We start from the raw sequence: 23,749 nt of genomic DNA on the forward strand, positions 1-23,749 counted from the left end.
AATCTCCTGACCTCGTGATCCACGTGCCTCGGCCTCCCAAAGTGCTGGGATTACAGGCATGAGCCACCACACCTGGCCTGTTTCTGTTTTGAGACAGAGTCTCGCTCTGTCATTCCGGCTGGAGTGCAGTGGCGAGTGCAGTGGTGCATTCTTGGCTCACTGCAACCTCTGCCTCCTGGGTGCAAGCCATTCTCCTGCCTCAGCCTCCCAAATAGCTGGGACTGCAGGCATGTACCACCACACCCAGCTAATTTTTGTATTTTTAGTAAATATGAGGTTTCACCATGTTGGCCAGGCTGGTCTTGACTCCTGACCTCAGATGATCTACCTGCCTCAGCCTCCCAAAGTGCTGGGATTACAGGTGTGAATCACTGCTCATGGCCACCCAGGCAGGTTTTGAACTCCTGGCCTCAAGACATCCTCCCACCTTGGCCTCCCAAAATGTTGGCATTACAGGCATGAGCCACCATGCTTGGCCTAAAACATAAGTAATTTTAAAAATGATTTTATTTGCCAGGCGCAGTGGCTCACGTCTGTAATCCCAGCACTTTGGGAGGCCGAGGCAGGCAGATCACCTGAGGTCAGGAGTTCAAGACCAGCCTGGTGAACATGGTGAAACCCTGTCTCTACTAAAAAGAGATCGTGCCACTGCATTCCAGACTGGGCGACAGAGTGAGACTCCATCTAAAAAAAAAAAAAAAATTTATTTTTTCAAAGACAGGGTCTCCCTACGTTGCCCAGGCTGGACTTGAACTCTTGGGCTTAAGCAATCCTCCCACCTCAGCCTCTCAAGTAGCTGGGACTACAGGTGGCTACTAGTAATGTTTATATTAAGCTGGGTCATAATATCACTTTTAAGGTTTATGGCCATTTTTTTTTTTTTTTTTTTGAGACAGAGTCTCGTCACCCAGGCTGGAGTGCAGTGGGGAGATCTCGGCTCACTGCCACCTCCACCTCACAGGTTCTGCCACAGCCTCCCAAGTAGCTGGGATTACAAGCACCCACCACCAAGCCTGGCTAATTTTTGTATTTTTAGTAGAGACAGGGTTTCACCATCTTGGCCAGGCTGGTCTTGAACTCCTGACCTCATGATCCACCCATCTCAGCCTCCCAAAGTGCTGGGATTACAGGCGTGAGCCACGCGCGCCCCGTCTTTTTTTTTTTTTTTTTTTTTGAGATGGAGTTTCGCTCTTGTCACCCAGGCTGGAGTGCAATGGCATGATCTCGGCTCACTGCAACCTCTGCCGCCCAGGTTCAAGCAATTCTTCTACCTCAGCCTCCCAAGTAGCTGGGATTACAGGCGCCTGCCACCACGCCCAGCTAATTTTTGTATTTTTAGTAGAGATGGGGTTTTGCCATGTTGGCCAGGCTGGTCTTGAGCTCCTGACCTCAGGTGATCCACCTGCCTTGGCCTCCCAAAGTGCTGGGATAACAGGCATGAGACACCGCGCCCGGCCCAATTTTTATTCCCTATACCCAGGAGACTTTTCTTTTTTTGAGACAGAGTTTCACTCTTGTCGCCCAGGCTGTAGTGCAATGGCATGATCTCGGCTCACTGCAACCTCCACCTCCCGGGTTCAAGCAATTCTCCTGCCTCAGCCTCCCTGGTAGCTGGGATTACAGGCATGCGCCCCCACGCCCGGCTAATTTTGTGTTTTTTAGTAGAGATGGGGTTTCTCCATGTTGGTCAGGCTGGTCTCGAACTCCCAACCTCAGGTGATTCACCCGCCTCGGCCTCCCAAAATGCTGGGATTACAGGCGTGAGCCACCGCGCCCGGCCTCCAGGAGACATTTTTACCATTTTGCACCCTTTCCCTTTGACTTCCTAATACAAAATTAACAACTTCTAAGTTGTTATCTTATTAGAAAGCCCCCTTATAAAATAGGATTGTTCTCACCTTCAATTAACAATTTTTTAAATTGCTCAAGTCAGTCTATAAAGTTCTCTTTTGCAATTTGTGACTCTGGACATATATTTAAATTCAGTCCTTACAGGAGGATCAATTGGACCCAGAAGTCAAGACTGCAGTGACCTGTGATACCACTACTGCACTCCAGCCTGAGTTAGAGTGAGACCCTGTCTCAAAAACATAAAAAAAAAAAATTTTAGCCTGACATTCAGTGCCACCACTATTTGGTTGTGACCTATTTTTTCTTTTCTTTCTTTTTTTTTTTTTTTTACACAGAGTCTGACTGTCACCAAGCTGGAGTACAGTGGTACAATCTAGACTCGCTACAACCTGCGTCTTCTGGGTTCAAGAGATTCTCCCACCTAAGACCCCTGAGTAGCTGGGATTATAGGCACACCATGCCCAGCTAATTTTTGTATTTTTAGTAGAGATGCGGTTTCACCATGTTGGCCAGGCTGGTTTCGAACTCCTGGCCTCAAGTGATCTGCCTGCATCAGCCTCTCAAAGTGCTGGATTACAGGGATGCGCCACCGCGCTGGGCTATGACCTACCTTCTTGAACGTATCTTGAATTATTCCCTTACACTCTGGACTACTTAGGCTAGAGACCGGCAAACTACAGCCTGCATACCAAATCCAGCCCCCCTGTCAGTTTTCATCTGATGTAACAGTTACAGTTTTCACTTTATTTAATTAATTAATTTATTTAGAGATGCAGTCTCGCTCTGTCGCCCAGGTTGGAGTGCAGTGGCGCGATCTCGGCTCACTACAACCTCAGCCTCCCCAGTTCAAGCAATTCTCCTGCCTCGGCCTCCAGAGCAGCTGGGACTATAGGCACGCCACCATGCCCAGCTAATTTTTGTATTTTTAGTAGAGACGGGGTTTCACCATGTTGGCCAGGATGGTCTCTCTCTCGACCTCGTGATCCGCCTGCCTTGGCCTCCCAATGTGTTGGGATTACAGGCGTGAGCCATGGCGCCCTGCTTAATTTTTTTTTTTTTTTTTTTTTTTTTTGTGAGACAAAGTCTCCCTCTGTTGCCCAGGCTGGAGTGCAATGGCAGTTTCTTGGCTCACTGCAATCTCCACCTCCCGGGTTCAGGCGATTCTCCTGTCTCAGCCATAGGAGTAGCTAGGATTACAGGCTCCCACCACCACGACCTGTTAATTCCCCCCCCTCCACCCCCACACGGAGTCTTGCTCTGTCACCCAGGCTGGAGTGCAGTGGCAAGATCGGCTCACTGCAACCTCCGCCTCCCGGGTTCAAGCAATTCTCCTGCCTCAACCTCCCGAGAAGCTGGGATTACCAGCGCCTGCCACCACACCCGGCTAATTTTTGTATTTTTAGTAGAGATGGGGTTTCACCATGTTGGCCAGTCTGGTCTTGAACTCCTGACCTCGTGATCCGCCCGCCTCGGCCTCCCAAAGTATTGGGATTACAGGCGTCAGCTACTGCTCCTGGCCAAATATTTTGTATTTTTAGTAGGCACGGGGGTTTCACCATGTTGGCCAAGCTGGTCTTGAACTCCTGATATCCAGTAATCCACTGGCCTCGGCCTCCCAAAGTGTTGGGATTACAGGAGTGAACCAGTGCGCCAAGTCAACTTCCTTTTTTTTTTTTTTTTTTTTTTTGAGACCCAGACTCGCTCTGTCGCCCAGGCTGAAGTGCAGTGGCGCGATCTCGGCTCACTGCAACCTCCGCCTCCCGGGTTCAAGTGATTCTCCTGTCTCACTCTCCCGAGTAGCTGGGACTAGAGGCGTGTGCCACCACACCCGGCTGATTTTTTTTATTTTTAGTAGAGACGGGGTTTCACCATGTTAGCCAGGATGGTCTCAATCTCCTGACCTCGTGATCCGCCCGCCTCTGCCTCCCAAAGTGCTGGGATTACAGGCATGAGCCACCGCGCCTGGCCCCTTCCCTTTTTTTTTTTTTTTTGACACAGGGTCTCACTCTGTCGCCCAGGTTGGAGTGCTCACTGCAACCTCCGCCTCCCGGGTTCGGGGTTCGAGCTATCCTCCCGCCTCATACTAGCTAGTATTTGGAATTACAGGCAAGTGCCACCACGCCCTGCTAATTAGTATTTTTAGTAGAGATGGGGTTTCACCATGTTGGGTGGGCTGGTCCTGAACTCCTGACCACAGGTGATCCGCCCACCGAACTTCCCAAAGTACTGGGATTATAGACGTGAGCCACGGGCGCCCCGCCCAATTTCCCTTTTTAATGGCATTTGAGCTAGGGTCCAGGTTTCGTAGCTCCCACTACCTGTCCTGCACAACACAGACACTAAATACCTTATTGCTTATTATGAAGCCCCGTTCTTCAGAAAGGTTTTATAGCACTTTCGTTAAACCTCCTTCCTGTTCAAAATGCAGCGCACTAGAGTATTTTTCCCCAATCCACCGTTAAGCGGCTTCTTCTTAAGCAGGACTGTTTTGGGTCTCTTGGTTGCTATCCCCTACTACACCCTACTAATATGTTGCACAAAGCGGCGGGGAACCCCTTCTCCCCCAAACGATGTGCGTGGAAACACACAATGTCCTACTCTCTCCATTCCCAGAAACCTAGACTCTCCCCTCAAATACCCTTCCTGGCTCATCTACAGCACTAAGGTCTCAAGGTAGGGGCAAAAGCCCGCCCCAATTGGCAAACGCTCCTCAGCCGCCAAGAACCTCGAATTTCCGCTGTCCCTGGACAGAGCCTCCAACCTTCAGAAAAATGGCGAGGTGGACCCAGGCCCTTGATTCTGAAGTGAGCCCTTTTCCACAGCACAGGCTTTTTACAGGTTTTTGTGGTGGAATGATGACTCAGTGAGCTGATTTACTCCCTCAAGAGTAACCAACGCGCCATTTCAGTTCTCCAGGATCCCGACTCCGTGTCCCTCCGCCTCAGCCTTGCCTCCCAGTGCCAACGGAACCGTTTCTCAGAGAAATCGCCGAAGGCGCATGGCAGGGCAGTTGGGCCACTAACGGTTTTCTAACGCGAGAGGACAGAGCGGGAGGAGAGGCGGGAACGCGTAGGGACTAGCAGGGGGCGGGGTGGGGGTGGGGTGGCGGACGAAGGGCGGGGCCGGCGCCAGGAAGGATCGCGAAGGAGCTGGGAGGCCCCGCCCTTTCCGTAGATATCTCTAGAAAGCCGCGCCGGAGCCCGAAAACAAGGACTGCGCACGCGCGGGGGCAGGGCCCGGGCATTTTGCTGCGTCACCAGCCGCCGCCCGGCCTCACCACCCCTCGTTTGCACGTACGCACGTTCATTCTCCGTCCTCGCGCCCCTTTTCCTACACTTTCCTCTTCTCCCCGACCGGAGGAGCCGCTCTTTCCGCGCGGTGCATTCTGGGGCCCGAGGTCGAGCCCGCCGCTGCCGCCGTCGCCTGAGGGAAGCGAGAAGAGGCCGCGACCGGAGAGAAAAAGCGGAGTCGCCACTGGAGAGAAGTCGACTCCCCAGCAGCAGCCGCCGCCAGAGAGGCCCGCCCACCAGTTCGCCCGTCCCCCTGCCCCGTTCACAATGTGAGTGCGACACCCCGCCGAGGGAAGGTCGCCGAGTGAGGCCGAGGCCGCGTTGGGGGCTCCCTGGAAGCGGCCCCCTAGCCTTTCTCGCATCGGTGGTGGCAGTCGTTCCTGCCTGGGGGCGGGAGGTCCAGGATCCTTGTTCCGGTTACCGTTGGCGGGTGGAGGACATTTTTCCTCCAGATGTCTGCTTCCCCCACCCCTGAACCGTTCCTTGGCTTCCCCATGCCGGAAATCCTACTTTTACCCCTTTGGCTGTCTGGGCTACTCGCCTCTTTCGGTAACTTCACCCTAGGCCTTAAGCTCCCGGTAGCTGCTCGCCATGCGGCGCCCTGAAGCGTGAACCTTCGTGGGTCGCCTCTCGGCTGCTTGGGCGCTCCGGTTCTGTTGCTTTGTGGTCCCGGGGCCAGGCCCTGAGTCGAGTGCACCTGTGGTGGGTGCCGCCAGGTGCCTGGCGGAGCTCCTGGGAGAGCCCCACGCGGACCTCGCCGTGAGCTGCAGGTACTGCTAGGCAACTAGAAGGAAGCCATGCCCACGCCGCAACATACTTCCCTCTCCAGTGTCTGGGTTTCTTGAGTGTGGGTACTTCCAGTCCGCCTCCTAACTCCAGTCTCTTGAAAACACGGGAGGTTGCCAAAACTCAGCCGCTTCCCTGGCAGCGAGGAGGAGTTACCATTGAGCAGGTAGTTCCGCACGTGTCGACTTTGGAAAGATACGGACGTTTTCTGTGTTCCATGTTCAACTTGAGGTGAGGTTTCACTATCCTGTTAACAGTGTAGGATGAAATAGGTATGTAGTAGGCATTTAATTAACCTACAGTTGTCCTAAAGATCTTAAATTTGTGTGGAGGTGAATACAGATTCTATGGCAATCTTCATTTTACGATGATAAAGGAAAGCCTTGGCGATTTTAACCGAGTAAGAATTCTTGGCACTGCCGCGTACAGCGGGAACTGCCGGTTTTACAGGTTTTTTTTTTTTTTTTTTTTTTTGACGAGCGGTTATTTTTCAAGGTACTAACTACGTCCTAAAAGGTATGGAGAACAATTAAGGTGGAACCTTTTTTTCTTTTGTTTTAGACTCCATTCAGAAGAGAGAAGAGGGGAGTGACTTTATGTCTTTGGAAAAGTAATAAGGATTTGCTTGATTCAAGTCATGATACTGAGGCTGAGTATATTGGCTAGAAATCTAAAGGGATGCGTGAGGCTGAAGCGAGTTTATCACTGGGAACAAGCTTCTAGAGCACAGCATGTTAGAATTTTTGAAGGAGCCCCCTCCCCGAAAATGATACGTAATCGGGGTTTTTAAAAATTTGAATTAGGCTGGGCGCGGTGGCTCACACCTGTAATCCCAGCACTCTGAGAGGCCGAGGCGGGCCGATCACCTGAGGTCGGGAGTTTGAGACCAGACTGACCAACATGGAGAAACCGCGTCGCTGCAAAAATACAAAAAAATTAGCCGGGCGTGGTGGCACATGCCTGTAATCCCAGCTACTCGGGAGGCTGAGGTAGGAGAATCGCTTGAACCTGGGAGGTGGAGGTTGCGGTGAGCCGAGATCGTGCCATTGCCACTCCAGCCTGGGCAACAAGAGTGAAACCCCGTCTCTAAATAAATAAATAAATTTGAATGTATATAAAATAGTTTTTGCTTTTCTATTTGAAAGCTCTCCTAAGTAATGTAGAAGGGACATCAGTGAAAATCTGAAAGGGGAAATTTTTTGTCAGATGAGGCATTAAGCAGCTTTTAATAATAGAGCCAAACAACATATCTTTTCGCGAAAAATATGTTTAAAATTGGCTTGAAGTAGAAGCACTTGATGGAGGCCACATGAGATATTTAAATAGGTACGGAACGGCTATTAGGAAAGTAGATTTAAAAACTTGGGTGAAAAGTAAGTGTAAGGCCAGGCGCGGTGGCTCACGCCTGTAATCCCTATACTTGGGAGGCCGAGGCAGGCGGAACACGAGGTAGAGACCAGCCTGGCCAATATGGTGAAACCCCGTTTCTACTAAAAATACAAAAACTAGCCGGGTGTGGTGGTGCATGCCTGTAGTCCCAGCTACTCCGGAGGCTGAGGCAGGAGAATCGCTTGAACGCAGGAGGTGAAGGTTTCAGTGAGCAGATTGCGCCGTTGTACTCCAGCCTGGGCAATAGAGGGAGACTCCGTGTCAAAAAAAAAAAAAGTAAGTGTAGCAGTAGAGAGACTATTCCAAAAAGTAGCCTCTCTAGTTAAAAAATAAAAATGCTACCTTCATGCCGGGCGGGGTGACTCTCTTCTGTAATCCCAGCATTTTGGGAGGCCGAGGCGGGTGGATCACGAGGTCAGGAGATCGAGACCATCCTGGCTAACACGGTGAAACCCCATCTCTACTAAAAATACAAAAAATTAGCCGGGTGTGGTGGCGGCGCCTGTGGTCCCAGCTACTTGGGAGGCTAAGGCAGGAGAATGGCTTGAACCCGGAAGGCGGAGCTTGCAGTGAGCGGCGATCGCGCCACTGTACTCCAGCCTGGGCGACACAGCGAGACTGTCTCAAAAAAAAAAGAAAAGAAAAAATGCTACCTTCAAAACGAGTGATTCGATGCCACTTGAAGAGTGTTGGGCTGGGGGAAACAAGTGTTTTGAAGAGACCAGCTAAAATATTCTTTTAAAAATAATATATGCCGTTTAGTACATTCTTCAGGGACTCTTAACAAGCTAAAGACTAAAATGAAATTTTAAAATGAAAGTTGTAAGTCAGTTATTTGAAGTGGAAGAAGCCTTTAATGGGTCGTCATCCAGTCTTAAGAAGAATCTGGCTGATAAGGGTTTATTTTGTTGATAACTTGTTTTAAAAGTGTGTTTTTTGGAGACAGGGTCTTCCTCTGTCACCCAGGCTGGAGTGCAGCTGCAACCTCTACCTCCCGGGCTCAAGCGATCCACCTTGCCTCAGTCTCCCGAGTAGCTGGGACTGCAGGCAAGCACCACCATGCCTGGCTAATAAATTTTTTTCCAGCTCTGGGGAGAGAGAGATTTATGCTGGGTGCCTTAAAGGCTTGGGAGTGTGTTTTCTCATTTGATTTACTCATTTGCTCTTCAGCGATTTCGTAGTTACATTTCTTTAAATCCTAAGTTATAAAAGTTTGTCTCATAGTTTACATAAAAGCTCTTAATTTCGGACCTATCTTGGAGAAGGCTGGGATTTTTAGGACCTTCCCCCACTTAAGATTTTCCGCTTAACCTTGCCAGAGGGTGCTACTTCGCATTTTCTTCTTGAATCATTGTCGTTCGACCGATTAAAAATAGAGAAAAAGTAAAATGTTTTATTTATTTTAGAGATGTTTGAAGTTGTTGTTTTTCCTGTCTAATGTCTTGTATATAATTAGGAAGTTGTCCAGAAACTTGCATCTCTGATTTTGGTAAAAATCTTCCTGTCATTCAGCTGTGTAGGAACGAATCTCCAAAGTAAAATTGTCCATCTTTAGCCTGCAAAACAAATTGTCGTAGTGAACATATATTGTTAATTGCTATAACTTGAAGAGTATCTGATGGTGGGTGGCCTTTGTTCAGTATTGATTTCCTGTGCACTGTAACCTGGCAACTGGATTTTTAATTTTTCTTCCTGTGTTCAGTTAGACTTTAACTAGAAGGCAGTAGAAACTGGAAGTGAAAAATTTCTTGAGTGCAAGCCAGTGTTTTATTGCTAAATTAAGATTCTCCTGACTAATTGGATTTTCTCGGTTTAAAAATCTTCTACAAGCTGTATCATTTTTGGGTCTTGTGGTTAGCGATTGTCTCTTTTCAGGGGAAAAAAAAAACCTTCGTAAGTATCAACTGTTCAGAACCAATCTCGCTGTTAAACACCTAAGATCATATTTACGTGAGCTCAAAAAATACTCTAGTGAGCATATTTTGCTATGGAAATAGTGTATTGAACTTTTTACTATTTACTGTGTGGATCGGCAATTATAGTTTTGGGTTTTTTTTTTTTTTTTTTTTTTTTTTTTTGAGACGGAGTTTCGCTGTCGCCCAGGCTGGAGTGCGGTGGCGCGATCTCGGCTCACTGCAGGCTCCGCCCCCTGGGGTTCACGCCATTCTCTTGCCTCAGCCTCCCGAGTAGCTGGGACTACAGGCGCCCGCCACCTCGCCCGGCTAATTTTTTGTATTTTTAGTAGAGACGGGGTTTCACCGTGTTAGCCAGAATGGTCTCGATCTCCTGATCTCGTGATCCGCCTGCCTCGGCCTCCCAAAGTGCTGGGATTACAGGCGTGAGCCACCGCGCCCGGCCCATAGTTTTGGTTTTTGTTTGTTTTTTTGAGACGGAGTCTGGCTCTGTCGCCCAGGCTGGAGTGCACTGGTGCGATCTCGGCTCACTGCAACCTCCGCCTTCTGGGTTCAAGTAGTTCTCTGCCTCAGCTTCCTGAGTAGCTGGGATTCCAGGTGCCTGCCGCCATACCTGGCTTTTTTTTTTTTTTTTTTTTTTTTTTGAGACAGAGTTTCTCTCTTGTTGCCCAGGCTGAAGTGCAATGTCACGGTCTCGGCTCACCGCAACCTCCGCCTCCTGTGTTCAAGCAATTCTCCTGCCTCAGCCTCCCGGGTAGCTGGGATCACAGACATGCGCCACCATGCCCGGCTAATTAGTAGAGATGGGGTTTCTCCATGTTGGTCAGGCTGGTCTCAAACTCCCGACTTCAGGTGATCACCCGCCTCGGCCTCAGAAAGTGCTGGGATTACAGGTGTGAGCCACTGCATCTAGCCTAATTTTATGTATTTTTAGTAGCGATGGGGTTTCACCATCTTGGCCAGGCCAGGCTGGTCTTGAACTCCTGACCTCATGATCCACGCGCCTCAGACTCCTTAGAGTGCTGGGATTACAGGCGTGAGCTACTGCCCCAGCCGGCAATGATAGATTCTAGAATGAGGCTGCTTCCCTGCTTCCTCGGTATACCTTTGTAAATGTTTTTTTTTTTCTTGAGGCGGAGTCTCCTTGTGTTGCCCAGGCTGCAGTGCAGTGGCGCGATCTTGGCTCACTGCAATCTCTGCCTCCTAGGTTCAAGCGATTCTCCTCTCTCAGACTCCCAAGTAGCTGGGACTACAGGCATGTGCCGCTATGCCCAGCTAATTTTTTGTATTTTAGTAGAAATGGGGTTTCGCCGTTTTGCTCAGGCAATCATCCCACCTCGGCCTTCCAAAGTGCTAGGATTACAGGTGTGAGCCACCACGCCCGGCCTTTTTTTTTTTTTTTTTTCTTTCTTTTAAATGGAGACGGGGTCTTACCGTGTTGTCCAGGTTGGTCTTGAACTCCTGGGCTCAAGTGATCTTTCTCCCAAAGTGCTGGGTTTACAGGTGTGAGCTGCTGCACCCGATCTTGGTATACCTTTGAACTTGCGGTTTTCCGGGAATATTTCTTCTTTTCTGAGACACTGTCTGACTACTTTGCCCAGGCTGGAGTGCAGTGGTGTCATCACTGTCTGCAGCCTCAAACTCGGGATCAAGCCATCCTCCTGCCTTGGTCCCCCAGTAGTTGGGACTACAGGTGTGCACCGCCACACCCAGCTAACTTAATTTTTTTTAGAGACGGGGGTCTCACAATGTTGCTAAGGCTTATTTTGTCTCAAACTCTTGGGCTCAAGCAGTCTTCCCTCCTCAGCCTCCCAGAGTGCTGGAATTGGAGCCACTTGCTCGTTGATATTTTAACTTCACCTTCAGCATATGCTCTTTTCCCATTTTGTATTCTGAAGCTGAATAAAATGTGCTGTTGGGGCTTTTCTGTGCCTCAGGTGCTCATTCACATGAAGCCACACTTCATTTGATAGTGCCAATGTCAGCTGGGCACGGTGGCTCACACATGTAATCCCAGCACTTTTGGAGGCCAAGGCGGGCAGGTCACTTGTGGTCAGGAGTTCCAGACTAGCCTGGCCAACATGGTGAAACCCTGTCTCTACTAAAAATACAAAAATTAGCTGGGCACCGTGGCGGGTGCCTGTAATCCCAGCTACTTGGGAGGCTGAGGCAGGAGAATGGCTTGAACCCAGGAGGCGAGGAGGTTGCAGTGACCCGAGAATACGCCACTGCACTCCAGCCTGGGTTACAGAGTGAGACTCTTTTTTTTTTTTTGAGATGGAGTCTTGCTCTGTCACCCAGGCTGGAGTGCAATGGTGTGATTTCGGCTCACTGCAAGCTCTGCCTCCTGGGTGTTCAAGCGATTCTCCTGCCTCAGCCCCCTGAGTACCTGGGATTACAGGTGCATGTCACCGTACCTGGCTAATTTTTGTATTTTTTTTTTTAAGTAGAGATGGGGTTTCGCCATGTTGGTCAGGCTGGTCTCGAATTCCTGACCTCAGGAGATCTGCCGCCTTGGCCTCCCAAAGTGCGCTGGGATTACAGGCATGAGCCACTGCACCCGGCAGATGCTTTTTTTTTTTTTTTTTTTTTTTTTTTTTGAGATGGAGTCTCACTCTGTTCTGTTGCCCAGGCTGGAGTGCAGTGGCGTGATCTTTGCTCACTGCAGGCTCTGCCTCCCGGGTTCACGCCATTCTCCTGCCTCAGCCTCCCAAGTAGCTGGGACTACAGGCTCCCGCCACCTCATCCTGCTAATTTTTTGTATTTTTAGCAGAGACGGGGTTTCACTGTGTTAGCCAGGAAGATCTGGATCTCCTGACCTCGTGATCCGCCCTCCTCGGCCTCCCAAAGTGTTGGGATTACAGGCATGAGCCACCGCGCCCGGCCTGATTCTTTTTTTTTTTTTTTTTTGAGACGGAGTCTCGCTCTGTCGCCCAGGCTGGAGTGCAGTGGCGCGATCTCGGCTCACTGCAAGCTCCGCCTCCCGGGTTCACGCCATTCTCCTGCCTCAGCCTCCCGAGTAGCTGGGACTACAGGCGCCCGCTACCACGCCCGGCTAATTTTTTGTATTTTTAGTAGAGACGGGGTTTCACCGTGTTAGCCAGGATGGTCTCGATCTCCTGACCTCGTGATCCGCCCGCCTCGGCCTCCCAACCGGCCTGATTCTTAAAATACCCATTTACACAGCACTAATTTGAGAATCATAAAGGGGCTGTCTGAAATAGGATTGGGGCTATCTGAAATAGGATTGGGGTTCACGAGATCAAGCCATTGCACTCCAGTCTGGACAACAAGAGCAAAAACTCTGTCCAAACAAAAAAACAAAACACAACTACAAATGGGGGGGCCAGGTATGGTGACTCACACTTGTAATCCCAGCACTTTGGGAGGCCGGGGTGGATTCATCACCTGAGTTCAGAAGTTTTGAGACCAGCCTGGGCAACAAGGTAAGAAAGACCCCATCTCTACAAAAAATAACCTGGGTGTGTGGTAGCATGTGTCTGTGGTTCCAGCTACCATGGAGACTGAGGTGGGAGGATCACCTGAGCCTGCGAAGTCAAGGCTGTGTGAGCTGAGATCACACCACAGCACTCCAGCCTGAATGACAAAGCAAGAACTGGTCTCAAAAAAAAAAAAAAAAAACTTTTAAAAAACAAAAACTACAAGTGGGTGGAGGGTGCCCTACACTTATCCTGAATCAGGAATAAACACATACGTCTTCCCTCATTTGAAAGGAGAACTGGGCCAGGTGTGGTGGCTCACGCCTGTTAATCCCAGCACTTTGGGAGGCTGAAGCTGGAGGATCACGTGAGGTCAGGAGTTGGAGACCAGCCTGACCAACATGGTGAAACCCCATCTCTACTTTAAAAAAAAATTGCTAGGCCTGACGGCACATGCCTGTAACCCCAGCTACTTGGGAGGCTGAGGCAGGATAATCGCTTGAACCTGGGAAGCAGGGGTTGCAGAGAGGCAAGATGATGCCATTGCAGTCCAATCAGGGCAGCAAGAGTGAAACTCTGTCCCAAAAAAGAAAGAAAGAAAATTAGGTTGGGTGCAGTGACTCACACCTGTAATCCCACCACTTTGGGGGACTGAGGTGGGCAGATCACTTGAGGCCGAGTTCGAGACCAGCCTGGCCAATATTGCAAAACCTCATCTCTACTAAAAATGTGAAAACATTAGCTAGGTGTGGTGACGCATGCCTGTAGTTCCACCTACTCATTGTGAGGCTGAGGCAGGAGGATCACCTGAACCCCGGAAGTGAAGATTGCAGTGAGCTGTGATCGCGCCATTGCACTCCAGCCTGGGCGACAGCAAGACTTTCTCAAAAAAAAAAAAAAAAAAAACCCAAAACCAACAAAACAAAAATGGAAAACCAGCGTTTATGAAATCTCCTTTTGCCTTCCATGAGGATTACACCATCTCTTTTTCTCCTATTAACATATGGAGAGGGCTGGGTGCGGTGGCTCATGCCTGTAATCCTAGCACTTTGGGAAGCCAAGGCAGGTGGATCACCTGAGGTCAGGAGTTAAAGATCAGCCTTGCCAACATGATGACACCTCGTCTCTACTAAAAATACAAAAATTAGCCGGGCATGGTGGCAGGCACCTGTAATCCCAGCTACTCGGGAGGCTGAGGCAGAAGAATCGCTTCAACCTGGGAGGTGGAGGTTGCGGTGAGCTAAGATCATGCCACCGTTCTCCAGCCTGTCACTCCAGGGTGACAGAGTGAGACTCCGTCTAAAAAAACAAACCCAAAACATATGGAGAGGGGGCTGAGTTTAGCTTTAACTCTAGCTTCTAAACTAATTATACTGGATTTATCTCTAGTCTTTCTGCTAACACTGGCTAAACTCATAACCATTGTGTAAGACTGTTAATTCATTTTAATAGTAATATCCCTATAGATTCAAAACTTTCCACCTCTGCATACATTATGTAAATAATCTACTACTTAAAGCAAAACAACAATAAACCCCACAGGCGGACATTCCTTTTTTTTTTTTTTTTTTTTTTTTTTTTTTTTTTTTTTTTTTTTTTTTGAGGCAGAGTCTCACTCTGTTGCCCAGGCTGGGGTGCAGCAGGGGCACATCTCAGCTCACTGTAGCCTCCGCCTCCTGGTGTTCAACCGATTCTCATGTCTCAGCCTCCCAAGTAGCTGGGATTACAGGTATGCTACCATGCCCAACTAATTTTTGTATCTTCAGTAGAGACAGGGTTTTGCCATGTTGGCATGGTTGGTTTGAACTCCTGGCCTCCAGTAATCTGCCAGCCTTGGGCTCCCAAAGTGCTGATATTAGATGTGAGCCATCACTCCTGGTCTCCATGCTTCTCTAAGTCAGGGTCTTGCTATGTGGCCCAGGCTGGAGTGCAGTGGTACAACCATGCTCACTATAACCTCAAACTCCTTGTCTCAAGCAATTCTCCCACCTCAGTGCCCCCCAGTTAGCTAGGACTACAAGCATGTGTCACCATGGCCAGCGGATTTTTTCTTTTTGGCAGAGATGTGGTCTCGCAGTGTTGCCCAGGCTGGTCTTGAACTCCTGGCCCAAAATGATACTCTCACCTTGGCCTCCTAAAGTGCTAGGATTCCAGGCATGAGGCACAGTGCCCAGCCTATTCCATGCTGATGTGACAAGCATTTCTAAGCTCAATAGAAGGGCTATACACCAATCCAAGCAATTACATTTTGCATAACCTAAAATCCTCTATAGTCCTATCTAAAAGGTCTCTTTGTTAGCCTTAAAAGGACAGAGACCGTATTTGTTCCTAAATACCATAATTTTAATATGTTAGTATCTGGTGAGTTATAACTCTAATTTATAAAACACTGTAAGCACTCTTCACTATAAAAAATTGATGCACCAAAGAAGCTAGATGGAAACAGTTTGCTAGGAAAAGTGTCCCAGTTATTTTAATTCATTTGATAGTTTTACTATGTGCAATGCACATTTTATTATAAAAGACAAAACAGGCTGGGTATGGTGGCTCACTCCTGTAATTCCAGCACTTTGGGAGGCTGAGGCGGGTGGCTCACCTGAGGTCAGGAGTTCGAGACCAGCCTGGCCAACATGGTGAAAACCTGCCTCTACTAAAAAACAAAAATTAGCCAGGCTTGGTGGCGGGCGCCTGTAATCCCAGCTACTCAAGGGCCTGAGGAAGGAGAACTGCTTGAACCCAGGAGGCAGAAGCTGCTGTGAGCCGAGATCACGCCACTGCACTCCAACCTGGGCGACAGAGCCAGACTCCATCTCAAAAATAATAAATAAATTAAAAATACCTATTTGTAATATGTGAGGAATGAGACATCAAAGTTCTGCTATGGAAAGGAAAAAAGTAGTTCTGGAGTTCATAAATGGTTTTTCCTTCTTAGGTATCAAACACCTTGCCTATAAATGTCTGACACCAAGCTGTCTCCTACATACTCATTGCTCAGGGAAACCGTAAGATATTTGAGATCTTCTGTAATCAGCTATAGTACTATAAAACTTTCTGAATAAACCTGCTAGTCCTGTGGTCTGTGGCTACCAAATCATGTGCCAAGATGTATCAGGGCCCCATGGAGGAACTCACAACTACCTTGGGATATTTTAAATTTCAGAGTAATTCAGTGATACTCAACATTAGCCAAGACACCAAGCAAACTATTAGTTTCAGGTTGTTCAGTTTCAATATGAGATTGTACTGCAAACCCCTCCATTAGGTTTCATCTTCTCATAACTGAATTTCTGGTGGTTGCTGTAACTCAAAAAAACACAGGTACCCACCCCACCAAAAAAAAAATAATAATGGGAACAAGGAGTGAGATGATAGACGTCATTTCAAAGTTTGAGAAGTTATATAGTATCCAAAAGCCATACACATTCCATTGATAGGTATGGTTATATAAGAAACTATATATATTTTTCTTTCCAATAATGTAAATTCGTTTTTCCAATAGCTACTAGGCTGCTAAGACAATATAGTTATGTTGCTTGGATACAGCTATATCATCAAAGCAACTGCTAGTTACTCCTTTTGGCTTAAGAGCACAACAAAACTCCTCAGACACCAAGGGCACTATATACCAGGAAGGCTTGTGAACCTCTATCCTAGCGAGTTATTTTATGTGGTAGTTTCCACTCTAAGATACAAAGGTGAAAGCTGTTCAAGGTAATGTTTTATGGAAAATGTAGCACTTTTTTTTTTTTTTTTTTTTTTTTTTTTTTTTTTTTTTTTTTTTTTTTTTTTTTTTTTTTTGGTGGTGCGGAGAAGGAGTCTCACTCTGTCGCCCAGGCTAGAGTGCAGTGGCGTGATCTGGCTTACTGCAACCTCTGCCTTTCATGTTCAAGCAATTCTTCCGCCTCAGCCATCCTAGTAGCTGGGATCACAGGTGTGCGCCACCATGCCCAGCTAATTTTTACATTTTTAGTAGAGACGGGATTTCACCACGGTGGTTGGCCAAGCTGGTCTTGAACTCCTGACATCAGGTGACCTGCTCACCTCAGCCTCCCAAAGTGCTGAGATTACTGCCATAAGCCACTGCACCTAGCCAGCGCTTTTTTTTTTTTTTTTTTTTTTTTTTTTTTTTTTTTGAGTCGGAATCTCACTCTGTCACCCAGGCTGCAGTGCAGTGGCATGATCTCAGCTCACTGCAACCTCCACCACCAGGTTCAAGGATTCTTGTGCTTCAGCCTCCCAAGTAGCTGGGACTATAGGAGCGCGCCACCATGCCTGTCTAATTTTTGTGTTTTTAGTAGCGATGGGGTTTCACCATGTTGTCCAGGCTGACTTCAAGTGATTTACCTGCCTTGGCCTCCCAAAGTGCTGGGATTACAGGCATGAACCACCACGCATACCCACTTAGCACTTTTCTATCAAGCAACTCTTGTGGCTTTCCACATTCCGTCTTTTGAGCACTCTTTTTTTAAAAAAATTAATTTCTTGCTTTGGTTTTAGACCCTGAAGCATTCTTCTTTTAACATCCCCAGGAGATAAAAGAATTTTTCTTTGTTCAAGAAAGACTCAAGGTCAAATATCACTCTCTCACTGCCTCCATAACAAATTTTAGACTCTCAGGACTCCATTATCATGTTGTCAAGTATGCAGAAGCTAGTTTAGATTATATAATAAAACAAACTGGAAGTACAGAGACATGGTTAGTTACTTTGCAATAAAAGGACCGCTGGAGAAATTATTGTCCCTTTTTGTGAAGTGAAAAAAAATAAGCCTTCTGTCAGAAATGCTGGGTTACAATCCTATTTTGGCTTTTTTTTTTTTTTTGGAGACACAGCCTCTCTCTGTTGCCCAGGCTGGAGTGCAGTGGCGTGATCTCGGCTCACCGCAACCTCCACCTCCACCTCCACCTCCCAGCCTCCCAAATAGCTGGTATTACAGGCATGCGCCACCTCGCCTGGCTAATTTTGTATTTTTAGTAGAGACGGGGTTTCTCCACGTTGGTCAGACTGGTCTCAAACTCCCGGCCCCAGGTGATCCATCAGCCTTGGCCTCACAAAGTGCTGGGATCATGGGCTGGAGTCACTGCGCCTGGTCTGCAGTTTTTGTGTTGTGTTTTGAGACGGAGTTTCACGCTGTTGCCCACGCTGGAGTGCAATGGCGTGGTCTGGGCTCACTGCAACCTCCACCTCCTTGTTTCAAGCGATTCTCCTGCTGCAGCATCCTGAGTAGCTGGGATTACAGGTGCCCATCACCACACCCAGCTAATTTTTTGTATTTTTAGTAGAGATGGGGTTTCATAATGTTTGCCAGGCTGGTCTCTGAACTCCTGACCTTAGGTGATGCACCCATCTCAGCCTCCCAAAGTGCTGGAGATTACAGGCGTGCGCCACCGCACTCGGCCCTGTTTGTAGTTTTAATGTGTTAGCCAACTTGTACAAAGGGTCAGCCAGTAAATATTCAGCTTTGCAGGCCACAAATATCTCTTATCTGATTCACTTTTTTTTTTTTTTTTTTTTTTGGTCTCATTCTGTTGCCTAGGCTAGAGTGCAGTAGTGTGATCTTGGCTCACTGCAACTTCCGCCTCCTGGGTTTTTTTTAAAAATATACATTTAAAAAATGTAGGAATCATTTTTGGTTCATGGCCTAACCACAGGTTTTGATAATTTAAATTTGTTTTATCTGGGACATGATTATATTAGCTTGCTAAGACTTTTTTTCTTTTTCTTTTACTTTTTTTTTTTTTTTTGGAGACAGAGTCTTGCTCTGTCACCCAGACTAGAGTGCAGTGGCGTGATCTTGGCTCGCTGCAACCTCCACCTCCTGGGTTCAACTGATTGGCTTGCCTCAGTCTCCCAAATAGCTGGGACTACAGGTACGTGCCACCACACCCAGCTAATTTTTGCAATTTTAGTAGAGACGGGGTTTTACTATATTGGCCAGGCTGGTCTCGAACTCCTGACCTCGTGATCCACCTGCCTCTGCCTCCCAAAGTGCTGGGATTACAGGTGTGAACCAGCACCTTTTTTTTTTTTTTTTTTTTTTGAGACAGAGTTTCACTCTTGTTGCCCAGGCTGGAGTACAATGGCCTGATCTCGGCTCACCGTAACCTCCACTTCCCAGGTTCAAGCGATTCTCCTGACTCAGCCTCCTGAGTAGCTGAGATTACAGGCATGCACCACCACGCCTGGCGATTTTTTTTTTTTTTTTTTTTTTTTTTTGAGATGGAGTCTTGCTCTGTTGCCCAGGCTGGGGTGCGGTGGCCCGATCTCAGCTCACTGCAAGCTCCGCCTCCTGGGTTCATGCCATTCTCCTGCCTCAGCCTCCCGAGTAGCTGGGACTACAGGCACCTGCCACCATGCCTGGCTAATTTTTTGTATTTTTAGTAGAGACAGGGTTTCATCGTGTTAGCCAGGATGGTCTCAATCTCCTGACATTGTGATCCTCCTGCCTCGGCCTCCCAAAGTGCTGGGATTACGGGCGTGAGCCACTGTGCCCAGCTGAATTTTTTGTAATTTTAGCAGAGACGAGTTTCTCTGTGTTGGTCAGGCTGGTCTCGAATTCTCGACCTCAGGTGATCCACCTGCCTCGCCTCCCAAAGTGCTGGGATTACAGGCGTGAGCCACCGTACCTGGCCTGCTAAGGCTTTCATAAGAAAGTATCACACGCTGGGTGGCTTAAACAGCAGAAATTTATTTCTTCACGTTTCCACGAGGCTGAAAATCCAAGGCGAAGGTGTCAGCAGGGTTAGTTTCTTCTGAGGCCTTTCCTTGGTTTGCAGATAGCTATCTTCTTTCTTCCCTCTGTGCTAATCTCTTTATATAGGAGGACAACAGTCATTGGATTAGGGTCTATCCTAAGACCTCATATTTACTTGTCATTTAAAGACACTTTCTCCAAATACAATCCCATTCTTAAGATGTACTGGGGGTTAGGACTTCAATGTATTAATTTTGAGGAAACTGATAAAATTCTAGATTGCTGAATTTGAGGAAAGGAGATTGATTCTCCTGGTTTCAGTGAACTTAATGTAAAAAGTGAAGCTCTGATGTACCAGTGTTTTTTTGTTGTTGTTGTTTGTTTTGAGACAGAGTCTCTGTTGCCCAGGCTGGATTGCAGTGGCATGATCTCAGCTCACCGCAGCCTCCACCACCTGGGTTCAAGTGATTCTTGTGCCTCAGTCCCAACCCTCAAGTATCTGGGACTACAGGCCTGCATCACCATGCCCAGCTAATTTTTTTTTTTTTTTTTTTTTTGAGACAGTCTCGCTCTGTTGCCAGGCTGGAGTGCAATGGCGCGATCTCGGCTCATTGCAACCTCCGCCTCCCAGGTTCAAGCGATTCTCCTGCCTCAGCCTCCCAAGTAGCTGAGATTACAGGCGCCTGCCACTGTGCCTGGCTAATTTTTGTATTTTAGTAGAGACGGGGTTTCACCATGTTGGTCAGGCTGGTCTCGAACTCCTGACCTCAGGTGATCCACCCACCTCAGCCTCCCAAAGTGCTGGGATTACAGGCGTGAGCCACCGCACCCGGCTTTTTTGTTTTGTTTTGTTTTGTTTGGTATTTGTATTTGTAGTAGAGTCGGGGTTTCGCTATGCTGGCCAGGCTGGTCTCTAGCTCTCCTGGCCTCAAGTGACCCACCTGCCTTGGCTTCCCAAAGTGCTGGGATTACAGGTGTGAGCCACTGCACCCAGCCAAGTAACATAATTTTTGATAGGACTAGATAAACGGCTAACTCTACTAAGCATTGTTTGGTTTTTAAATCTTTCCTATTATGAAATTGGAATCATTCTGAAACTAGATCTTGTTAGACCCATAGGTTTTAACTTGGAATGTAGCTGTTAAGGTAAAAATGTAGTTTTTGTTTAAAATTGTAACAAACTGCCCTGAAATAATGCTATAATGGTGTCGAAGGTTAGTATGTAAATGTTTAGTTAATGACTTCCAGCTTGACTTTCCCTACTTTATCCTTTTGTAGGCAGCCTGCTTCTGCAAAGTGGTACGATCGAAGGGACTATGTCTTCATTGAATTTTGTGTTGAAGACAGTAAGGATGTTAATGTAAATTTTGAAAAATCCAAACTTACATTCAGGTAAGTTAAGCTTTTTATCCAATGATGTAAAATAGTCATTCACACAACTGAATAACTTTGACTGGCTTGTCTTTTCGTTGAAGTTATTATTAATCTTTGTCTCTTTGAAGAGGCTTAATTCTTTCTTTATTATTTTATACAGTTGTCTCGGAGGAAGTGATAATTTTAAGCATTTAAATGAAATTGATCTTTTTCACTGTATTGATCCAAATGTAAGTAGTCTTTATGCTTTAATCCAAATTTTAGTTGTGAGGAAACAGACATACCAAGTATTCTTTTTAGCAATAAGCATTAGTTCTGTTTTTCTTAGCAGTGAGGCAAACTATGTATATTTACATTTTGTAGAATATTTCCTCCAAAATTGGTTTCTGCATACTTTTTGTTTTTGCTATCACTGTTTGGGCTTAGAGTAGTATCCTTGAGGCTCGTCTCATCTTTTTTATTTGTTTTTTTTGTTTGTTTGTTTGGTTTTGTTCTTTGAGACTGCTGCAGTGCAATGGAGCAATCCCGGCTCACTGCAACCTCTGCCTCGTAGGTTCCAGGGATTCTCCTGCCTCAGCCTCTGGAGCAGCTGGGATTACAGGCACATGCCACCACACCTGGCTAATTTTTGTGTTTTTAGTAAAGACCATGTTGGTCAGGCTGGTCTCAAACTCCTGACCTCAGGTGTTCCACCTGCCTCGGCCTCCCAAAGTGCTGGGATTACAGGCATGAGCCACTGCGCCCGGCCAAGGCTTCCCTTATCTAAGAATAGAATCTTTAAACCATTCTGTGGTTATATCATTTTTAGTTAAAGTTTTTAAGGTTTTATTCTGTTTACCGTGTGCAGGAAAGAAAAAAATGGTACCAGGTTAAACTTTAAACTTTGTTGTGCAGATTATTTCAGTAGGAAATAGAAGGTAAAAAAATAAAATTTTTTAAAAAATGAAAATTAAAGGAGGTTGTGGCAGTTGGATAGTTTGAAGTTTTTAGTAGTCAAGGGCATGTTTCAGAGTCCAGAGAAAATTTAGGTAAAGAAATGAAAAAGGTGAGAAATGACAAGCTATTTTCTATCATGTAATGATGCTGGAAAGATAAATGGTATGATGGTCCTTTTGTTTTTAGGATTCCAAGCATAAAAGAACGGACAGATCAATTTTATGTTGTTTACGAAAAGGAGAATCTGGCCAGTCATGGCCAAGGTTAACAAAAGAAAGGGCAAAGGTAGGTTTCATTTTCCTTTTTTGAAAAGTTTGATATTTTTATTTTAGGTAATAAAAGATATACTTATTTGATGTAAGGAATATGGCTGTGTTTTTGTTTCACAGCTAAGTATAAAGCCTCATGTTCATGTTTTTTGTCTACTCAGTTTTAACTTAATACGAAGTGTGATCAGAATATCAGTTATTAACTGGTGTAGAATCTTTTGTACTTAAGAGACAGACTTTGCATAAATTACTCAGCTATCACATGGGAGTGGACAAAGCTTGGTGAAAAAATAATCAACTGAAAATAGTTCTTACTAGTAAATTTGTTTTCAAAAGGTATGTTTAACAATTTTCAGTGTTTTTTTCCCCCCAAAACAGGGTCTCTCTTTGTCACCCAGGCTGGAGTGCAGTGGCACGATCTCGGCTCACTGCAGCCTCAGTTTCCCAGGCTCCAAGTGATCCTCCCTCCTCAGTCCCCCAAGTAGCTGGGACTGTAGGGGCATGCCACAACACCTGGCTAATTTTTGTATTTTTTGTAGAAAAGGGGTATCACAGTGTTGCCCAGCTTGGTCTTGAACTTCTGGGCTCAAGCAGTCTCCCCACCTCAGCCTCCCAAAGTGCTGGGACTACAGGCATGAGCCACGACAGCGGCCTAATCTTTTTTTTTAGGTAGTCTCATGCCACTCATGCCAGAGTGCACTGGTGTGAACATGGCTCACTGTAGCCTCCACCTGGGCTTAAGTGATCCTCCCACCCACCTCACCTCTCCAAATAGCTAGGATTATAGGAATGTGCCACCACGCCCAGGAAATTTGTTTTTTTGTTTTTTCCCCAGATACAGGATCCACTATTGCTCAGGCTGTCTCGAACTCCTGAAGGATTACACAACCAGTCTTTCCACCTTGGCCACCCAAAGTGTTGGGGTTACAGGTGTGAGCCACCTCATTTAGCTTAGTCTATTCTTTGTGTGCTAATTACATGCCCTCCTAAAAATACAAAGTCACAGTTCAAAAAATATTGCTTTGCCAGGCACCAGTAGCATGTGCCTGTTGTAGTTAAAAGCTACTCTGGAGGGTGAAGTGGGAGAACTACTTGCGCCCAATTCTGGGTTGCATTGCCATATGTCAGTCAGGTAACCACGCTAAGTTAACATCAGTACGGTGTTGTCCCAGGAAGTGGGGACCACCAGGTTGCCTGAAGAGGGTAAACAAGACCCTTGGTCAGAAACGGAGCTGGTCAAAACTCACATATTGATCAATAGTGGGATTGCACCTGTGAATGCTTGCTGCACTCCAGCCTGGGCAACATAGCAAGACCTGGTTTCTTTAGAAGAAAAGAAAATGTAGTCTTAAGGTTCATGCCAAATGCAAATTAGCCTAATCTTAGGGTGATATTTGTATTGATTTATAGCTTAATTGGCTTAGTGTCGACTTCAATAATTGGAAAGACTGGGAAGATGATTCAGATGAAGACATGTCTAATTTTGATCGTTTCTCTGAGGTAAGTTCCTTTAAATGGACCTCTCCCCATTCGAAGTACACGGTACCTGTCTATGTAGTCAATTTAATGTGGTTTTGGGCACCTAATGGTATTCATGATGCACGTTATTTTATTTTTAAGACCATTTTGCGGTCATAGTAAATAGATGTTAACAATGGCAATTTTAATCCTGAAGTTGAACCATTTTAATGATTTTAAAAGGAATCAGTGTTAGCTACAAAAGTTACAAAAGTTAATGTATTAAGACAAACTAACACAGCTAGTTTGCTAATTTCATCATTGGGCCTTTTTTTTTTTTTTTTTTTTTT

The 23,749-nt window shown here is 46.7% G+C and overlaps 1 protein-coding gene across 22 annotated transcripts in view; it reads left to right on the forward strand.

Moving 5' to 3' along the window:
- The first annotated feature begins 4,935 nt into the window (after positions 1-4,935).
- PTGES3 (prostaglandin E synthase 3) overlaps positions 4,936-23,749 on the forward strand; it is a 36,346-nt gene continuing 17,532 nt past the window's right edge. For 5 of the 22 annotated variants that reach the window (XM_063784887.1, XM_063784890.1, XM_009424954.5 and 2 more), the window contains exons 1-5: positions 5,419-6,158; positions 20,641-20,754; positions 20,897-20,966; positions 21,859-21,957; positions 23,352-23,441. In XM_063784887.1, coding sequence (XP_063640957.1) covers positions 6,145-6,158; positions 20,641-20,754; positions 20,897-20,966; positions 21,859-21,957; positions 23,352-23,441 — 387 coding nt within the window. In that variant the 5' untranslated portion in view covers positions 5,419-6,144. 22 annotated transcript variants of the gene reach the window in all.

The sequence above is a fragment of the Pan troglodytes genome, chromosome 10, assembly GCF_028858775.2.
Source record: "Pan troglodytes isolate AG18354 chromosome 10, NHGRI_mPanTro3-v2.0_pri, whole genome shotgun sequence".
Classification (NCBI taxonomy): domain Eukaryota; kingdom Metazoa; phylum Chordata; class Mammalia; order Primates; family Hominidae; genus Pan; species Pan troglodytes.